This window comes from Microtus pennsylvanicus, chromosome 17, assembly GCF_037038515.1.
Source record: "Microtus pennsylvanicus isolate mMicPen1 chromosome 17, mMicPen1.hap1, whole genome shotgun sequence".
NCBI lineage: Eukaryota > Metazoa > Chordata > Mammalia > Rodentia > Cricetidae > Microtus > Microtus pennsylvanicus.
In genome coordinates, this window is record NC_134595.1 from 27,830,998 (window position 1) to 27,838,858 (window position 7,861).

The 7,861-nt window shown below is 53.0% G+C and overlaps 1 protein-coding gene across 1 annotated transcript; it reads left to right on the forward strand.

Moving 5' to 3' along the window:
* Window positions 1-4,160: 4,160 nt before the first annotated feature.
* Otos (otospiralin) lies at window positions 4,161-5,855 on the forward strand. Its single transcript, XM_075951702.1, has 4 exons — window positions 4,161-4,291; window positions 4,550-4,647; window positions 4,786-4,812; window positions 5,458-5,855. Exons 2-4 carry the CDS (start codon window positions 4,590-4,592, stop codon window positions 5,640-5,642), a joined length of 270 nt encoding a protein of 89 aa, XP_075807817.1. The 5' UTR covers window positions 4,161-4,291; window positions 4,550-4,589; the 3' UTR covers window positions 5,643-5,855.
* Window positions 5,856-7,861: the final 2,006 nt, after the last annotated feature.

Here is a 7,861-nt window from a genome sequence, read left to right on the forward strand (position 1 = left end):
GGGTCCATTGGCCATCAGCAACCCAGATGCCCTTGGGGGCGTCGAGGGTACAGTAGTGATTCTGGACTCTGGCCTCAGACAGCTCCACATCCGTCTTGCTCTAGATGCCCTCCGGCTTCAATCTCAACCTCTATCGAGTCCACTCTTCCTCTACTCTATGGGATGACAGGGATATGTGTCTGCTTGCCTGTGTGCGCTGTGTGCACACACCTGTGCACGCATATGTTTGGAGTTTCAGATAAACCGAATATTTGAGGCACAAATAGATCCCAGGAGATGGCTGAGACGTAAAACTTAACACTAGGAAAGTACTCATCAATTGCTTGAAATGCAAATATAACCATGCAGCCTGCATTTCTTCCAGCCGCCCTGCTGTCCCCAGGACACCCACTCCCCCACCTGCCGCCCCATCTCATCACACCTCAGGTCAGGTCCCCTTTGCTTACTCTAGGATTGACCTGGGACCTGTTCAGAAACTGTATGGTTAGTTCAGGGAAGAGATGCGGTCTTTTAAAATAAGGTGGTCACATGCTCGCACATTTCCGCTCCAGATACATAAGTGGTTAGTCTTATGACATGGAAGCAAGCTTTGATCCTGTTAGGACACCGACCCTGTCTTGGGGGCCAGCTGCACAGTATTCTGTGAGCATGGCGCCCCCTGGAGCCCATCTCAGAAACACACAACTCGAAGTACTGTTTTGGGTTCCTCTGAGCCCTAGGCTAAGCAGCCTGTGTGAGTTAGTCAGTCTCTGGGACACCCAGGGACACTGCAGGTGCCCAACAACAGCACACAATCAGGAAGACGATGTTACCTCCCTGGTGGAGGACTCAGGGCAGAGTGACAGGCTGGGAGGTGAGAGAAGCCGAGACTGTAGACAAGGAAGGCAACGCTCCCAGTCGCGGAAGGCAAGCTACAAGGCACCCCCTTCCCCAGTACCAACCCTAGCCACAGTCCAGGATGCCAGAAACTTCCCTAGGATCAGTTACAGCCTGAGGCTGTGTAAACAATGTGGAAGTATTTAGAACACATTTTAAAGCGAGGCTGACCGTTTGCTGGGGAGGAGGATGGAGGAGGCACGGTGACATGATGCACTGCGGCGTCGGGACTTTAAATTATGAGCAAGTGTCTGTGTTCAAGTTGGGACAGTTCAGAGTTGATGGCCAGCTACTCTAGGCTCAGCCTTCTAGGAAAACAGAGGTGGACTGGACTGGCACTTAGAATTACAGGCCTGGGTATCTGTGAGGCTCAGGGACTACCCAACAGCCATGAATAGTGTCCCAGGATACACAGCAGGGGGCGCCAGATACCTCCGAATCATTCCCAGTCCTGGTGTTCCTTGCAACCACTGACAGCTATGGGAGTAACGGGGTAGGTGGCGCTCTGTACAAAAAGACGGCCTTATACAGCCTAAGCATCTCCTGACCCCAAGTGGAAAGAGACTCCTTAGGTCTTGGATGTCTCTGCAGGAGGTCCTGTCTGGGGCAGGGGACAGGTACTGTCCTCCAGACACTGAATATCTTCCAGGCTTCAGGGCAATCACTGGGCAGGTTTCAAACTTGCCCGCCCTATACGATACTGTACCTGGGTCCATCCTTCGGAAGCTTGCGAGGATACAGACCACTCCCTGTCCCCAGCGCTGAAGTTTAGAAGGAATCCTAGCTGTTATTAAAGGATAGAGCCACTGTTTTGAGTTTCCCACCAAATGTGGATACACAAGGCCCCTGGAAGGCATTTAGCATCCTGGTTTGGTTCAAAGTCTCTGGCATCTGCCTGCACCCTTGCTACTGGCTCTCACTGGGAATCCTCTTGGATATCCTGATGTTGCCTTGTGTCGCGGAGATCTGGTAGCCTTGGATGTGCAGCACCTGGTAGGATGTGCCCTGCACCTCATCCAGGGAATGCAGTAGCGCTGACTCTGTGGGCGGGAGGTGGGGTGAACCAGCCCTGAGGGCATGGGCAGGAGATCTGACCTTGCCCCCTTCATCTGTCATGTGGTGGCATGGGTGAGGGAAAAAGCCCCCCTCTGCTCGCTCCGTGCTACCTATGGCAGGCGGGAAAGCTGGCCCAGGGGTCACGAGAGTGGGAGAGCGGAAGAGCGGGCCCTGCACCTCACTGGGGTGAAGCGGTAGAGCCGCTCTGGTGATGTGGGTGTGGATGAGTTGGTCCTGAGGATGTGAGAGCAGGAGAACTGGCCCCACTCCTTGCTGCCTGGCGCAGAGGGTGAGCTAGCTGAGGCAATGATGGAGTGTCGACGAGGGAAAACTGGCAGACTGACCAAATCAGCTGCCACCCAGGCCCCAAACCAGGGCAAAACCTGGTGAGTGTTGAGCATACAAAGGGACTGGGCTGACATTTAACATGTTTAAAAATCAAATTAATTATTGTTTATGTGTTTGCATGTGTGTTGTGGGTGTGTGTGTGGAGGTCAGAGGACACTTGCTGGAGCAGATTCTCTCCTTCCACCAGGCGGGTTGTGGGAATCAAACTCAGGTCCTCAGGTTTAGCAGCAAGCGCCTCTACCCATTGAGCCATTGTAGCGGCCCCTCTTGAAGTTATTTTGAGTGGTCTGCAGGATAACAGGGAGAGAGACAGAGAGGGATGGGTGGGGTGCAGAGGAGGTGTGTTCTGGGTGGCAGTGGCCCTCCAGGTGGACCAAGGAGGGTCTCCATCCAGGCCAGTGAGATAAGGAGTCCCAAAGACTCGGGGGGAGAGAGAAAGTGCGTGCGGTGGAGATGTGATGTGAGAAGGATGTGTGTCCTGGGAGGTGCCGGGACCTGGCAGATCGACTGGCCCTTGCAAGCCAGCATAAGTACCAGAGCGGCTGCTGATGGGGCTGGTTTATTTAAAGTTTTCTTCTGCAAAGGTAATAAACCAAGGAAAATACACATCCAGAAAGGGAGGAGAAAGCAGCCAGACGCCTGGTTTCCCCTCCCAGGCCCATTACAGATTATTAGCTCTAGACTTTGCTGAGTTCAGTCTTAACTAGGAGAGCAGTTTTCAAGGAACCACGTATTTCCTTCCATGCTTGTTCCGACCACAAGTGTCTTTCTGTGTTACTTTCAGATATGGGCTCATTGGGGTGGACGATTGATGGTCACACCCTGGTGGACCTCTGATGGCCTGGAGCTCAGCCTCGGGGTGTCTGCTCCTTTGGGTTCTGACGAGCCCCCTGTCCCTTTGCCAGGGCCTTTCTGCCTATTCTGTGAGTCACAGTTACGAGCACAGCTCCGTTGCCCTCATTGTCCCCGTGAATCATATACCTGGAGTTGCTTTATGGATCCTGACACAATTGCCCTGATAGTAGCCTCACCTCTTGTAGCACAGCGGCCAGCGTTCTGGAAGTGAAACCAAACTCTCTCTACTGCAGGGCTGAATGCCAATACTACCGAACTATATCCCTCTCTGGGTCTCTGGTTAGATTTAGGCTGCTACTTGGCAAAGTGTAAGTCAGGAGTCATTTGGATGAGGACTTGAGGGGCAACTACAAGGAACCTGGGACCCTTGGGCCACACAACTCCAGAACAGGGTACCAGAATCCCCGAAGTGTTAAGGAACAATGGAAACCATTACTCTGGAAACAGGCCTTGCATTCAGCATAATGAAGGACCCCCCAAGGACACAATGGAGACCATTAATCTGGACATAGGCTCTGCATCCAGCAAGGGGCTGAGACCTCAGGGGTGGAGCCACAGGGCTATACTTACTAGGATAGGTGGACACAGGTTCTAGCAAGGGATAAACACAGTAGACGTGTGCTAAAGGGTTCCTATTGGCTTCTAATATTCCTTGGCTGGGACAGTACCTTCCCGGTAGAGACTTGGAGGAAAGCTATGGTCTAGGGAAGGGGTCTAACATGGCTCCACACTTCCTGTCCCTGACTGCTCTGCCAGGGTCCTGGATGAGGGAGTGTCTGCAGGCTTACTGGGGAGGCTGTGGGATCACAGGGGGCCCATAGCATAGGACAGGGATCTCAGCAGCTCCTGTATCAGATCTAGAACACCCCTCCTTCTCGGGAGGAGGGGGTATTAGATACAGCCACGCTGAACTCAGCTTTGAAAACTGCTGGATTTGATCTGTGGTCCGATTCCCCCAGCTGCTCTCCCAGCTCCTCCCGCCAGCCAGCTGGGAAACAGAGACCCACAGTCCTCTGTTTGGGGATGAAATATTCAGTTTGATGGCTCAGGCAGGTGGCGCTTCCTTTCTGGTCCCCAGCCCTCCTATAAAGAGGAGACTGAGCATTGGCAGTGACCCCACAAGGCTGCAGATCGGGTGGAATAGACCAGCACCAAGGTATCTCTTGGGAGGGTTTGGACCGCTTTCTCTACAGATAGGGTGAACCCGGTGTGTGTGGTGGGGGTGAGGGGTAGGGAAGTCATCTCTTAAATAGTCAGAATGAATAAGATTTCACCGCAGAATGATAATTTAGGAAAAGAGAAACAGAAATAGCTATGATGATGCTAGTGTTCTCAAGGGGAGTCCGCGTTGGGGTGGCAGGTTGGGTTAGTCCTCGGAGGCAGCAGCAGCATCCCTGGCTTCTTCCTGCTGCAGGTGGTCCTGAGTATATTGACTGCATATATCCTTGGTGAGGATGCAAGCCTGCATGCTGTGGTGGCTGGCCATTGGCGTCCTGCTGGCGATTCCTGCAGGTGAGGGGCCACTCAGGGACTGGGTGGAGCAGTAGCTCTCCATGTCTCTCCATGTCTCTCCTTCACCCCGTCCCTGTCTTGGTCTGCAGGGGTTAATGGAGCGTTGCCCTAGGTGATGGCTCTCCTTTTCTTTTGCAGGAGCCAAACCGATGCCAGAGGAAACAGGTACTTGCCTTTTAAAATGTCTTTCCTTTCTCTGGAATAAGTTACTGGTACATGCGGGTGGGGGGGGGCAGAGGTTGCCATTTCCTGGTAGGCATAGAACAGTGGGAGCCCTAGCTCTCTTGGGAGGATGACAATGCAGGTGCTGTCGCCAGTAGGGAGCTGTGCAAGCTGAGGGATCCAGGTTGGCCTTGTCTTCTGGACAAGGAAGCATCCAGGCAGAAAGGAGACGGATGAGCCCTCGGGGTTCCACCCTCAGCCTGGGCTTAGACCCTGGACCTCTTCAGGAGTCCCAGCTCAGTCCAATCCCACCTGTCCTCTGCTCTAGAACTCGGGTGCTGTGTGCTTTGAAGCCTTGTCTGGCGTGCGCCTGAGCCCCTCACCCCTCACCCATCTGCCTCTCTGCCCAGCATCTCCCCAGACAAGAACAAGGCCCCATTTCCTTCCCCACTTCTCTCTGCCTACCAGACCAGGTACCCTAATGGTCAAAAGCTACACTCAGAATGATTCCGATCCCCACTCCTGATGGAAAAGGTGTCATCACTGTGGCAGGCCCTGGGGGACACCATCCACTTGCCCTGGCTGTACAGGGGGTGTTCTGGCAGCGATGATGGGACAGGCCCTGAGGAGGTTACCTGTGTCTTTCAGACCCCTACACTCAGCCACCAGCCATGCCCTACTGGCCTTTCTCCACCTCTGACTTCTGGAACTACGTGCAATATTTCCAGACCCAGGGTGCATACCCACAGATCGAGGACATGGCCAGGACCTTCTTTGCACACTTCCCTCTGGGGAGCACCCTGGGCTTCCATGTCCCCTACCAGGAGGACTGAGCAGTGTCCAGTCTGCTGCCTGCCTGGCTGCACTGGCTGAGGCCTAAGGTGGTCCAGAGACCCAGTGATGGACAAGGGATGGGACTCGTGCTCAATAAACTCCCTATGAAGACGCATTACACCCCTGTGGGTTTCTTTCAAGGAGCTGACGTGTGCTGTATCACTCTGTGAAGTAGCTTTATTATGACGACTACTGAGCACACCTTTAATAAAAACCAGCATGATTTCTATGCCCGGGAGTGTCAATCAGGGCTTTCACCCTTAGGCATCACCTGGTCATTCTGTCCTCATAATGACCTGGGCGTGGGCTATGGTGGCCCCAGATTGTAGGCAAGGAATCTGAAACAAAGACATCAATCAGTTCAGCCTGACTTGTTAAGGCCATGTGCCCATTTAGGCAAGCGGACAGCATCCCCAGCAGCTCCTTCGTGAACAACAATCACGTTGGGGCCAGACACCCATGCTTGGCGTACATCATGTTCCTGGGGGAAGCAGGAATCACGGAGTCATATCCCCGTCTGGAAGGGAGAGTTATATACCACACTTGGTCTTTGAGGGAAAGATTCCAGGCTGAGGCTGCTGGGGGAAGGGAACGGTCACCCTGGGTAGTCCCGTGGGTGTGGGAGGATGTGCAGACAGTGTGGCGTAAGGCAGCAGCAGCAGCCTATTTACTCCACGACACATATGAGGCATGCAAGCCAAGAACACACTGGTTAATGCCGCCCCTCTCCCCCACCACTAGTTTGGAGACGAATTGAATAGGAGGCTCCTCTTGGCTTCCAGCCTGTCTCAACCTCCTTGGTTTGACCTTCACCTGGACATCTCAGGACAACACTGACCTGGCACCTGAGGCTCTCCAGCCATTGCTTACTTCTCCTGGATCCTGCACTTAGGCTTGGGGGTGGGGAGAGGGGAGCAATGACTGCTCAGGCCACAATTCCCATTATATCTTGGCTAAGTTGATTTCCCTGGAGCTCTCTTCTCCCTTGACCCTGAGCCCTTGATGTCTCAAAGTTGTTAAATGAAAAAAAAAAAAACAACAACCACCCAGCCACTGAACACTATCAAATCAGAGTAAGGGAGGCCATCCAAAGCCATGTGGCCGGTACAAGAACCACAGCATTGTACTGCGTGGAGAGGCTTGGCTCAACATTGGCAAACACGGATTGACAGCCAAGTAGTGAGGTGGGGGCGAGGGAAAAGACTCAGGAGTAACACAGGGGTTTTGCTGAAGGCAGGGTCAAATAACACCATTTGGGGATAGTGGAAGGTGATGAGACCTCTCAGACATGGAGCATAAGCAGGTATCAATTGGTTTCAGGCTTCTTGCTACATTGATTTCACAAGGATATTTATTAAAACTGGATCTTACAAGGAGGCACAGAGGGTCCTAGGGGAACATCCAGGAGCCTCACCAGAATAGTCTAGACTGTCAGAGTATCTCAAGATTTGTTCTCTCCCAATGATCCCCGCCCCCTCCATCCCTTCCTCATCTCTTTTCTTTCATTCATTCTTTAAAAACCATGGTACAATACAATATAGCACCTTAAAATGGACAGTTCAGTGATATAACGAACTCTTCCTGCCTCCTGCAAACACACACCTCTAGAACTCTTTGCAGATCTGAAACTGTCCACTGAATATCTGCCACCCCCAAAGCCACTACACTGCGGCATTTCTAGAAGTTTCATTACCCGGGGAATCTCATGAGTGGGACCACAGCATCTATTTTATTTCACTTAACAACATCCTCAAGGCTCGCCCATGCCCACGGGCATTAGAAATCCCTTCTTAGTTAAGACTCCATACTATCCCCCGTGTGGATTAACACCTGTTTCGGTTTTGTCTGCGTTCACGCGTCCACGGGTACTGGGCTACTGCCTCCTCTTGACTGAGGTGATCCTGAGCCATTTCCGAGTGAACTGAGGCAGGGATTCTGGGTCACGGCCACTGTGCACAACGTTTGGATTTCTGTTACCCCCATCTTTTCGCTACCCCATTACCGCCTGCGGTTTCTGCATTAGTCATTCTGACGGTTTTGAGCTGCATCCCTGCCGAGAAACGGACAGTCTCCTTTCTCCTCCGATCACTCGTGCCCGTGGGGGTGCTGCTGGTCCTTAATCGGTAATCTGCTGCCCTAACCTGCTCGAAGGGAGACAGCTCAGGTGCCTAGAAACCAGGGCTGCGGGACACCACCGAGGCATGGTCCTCCGGCGTCT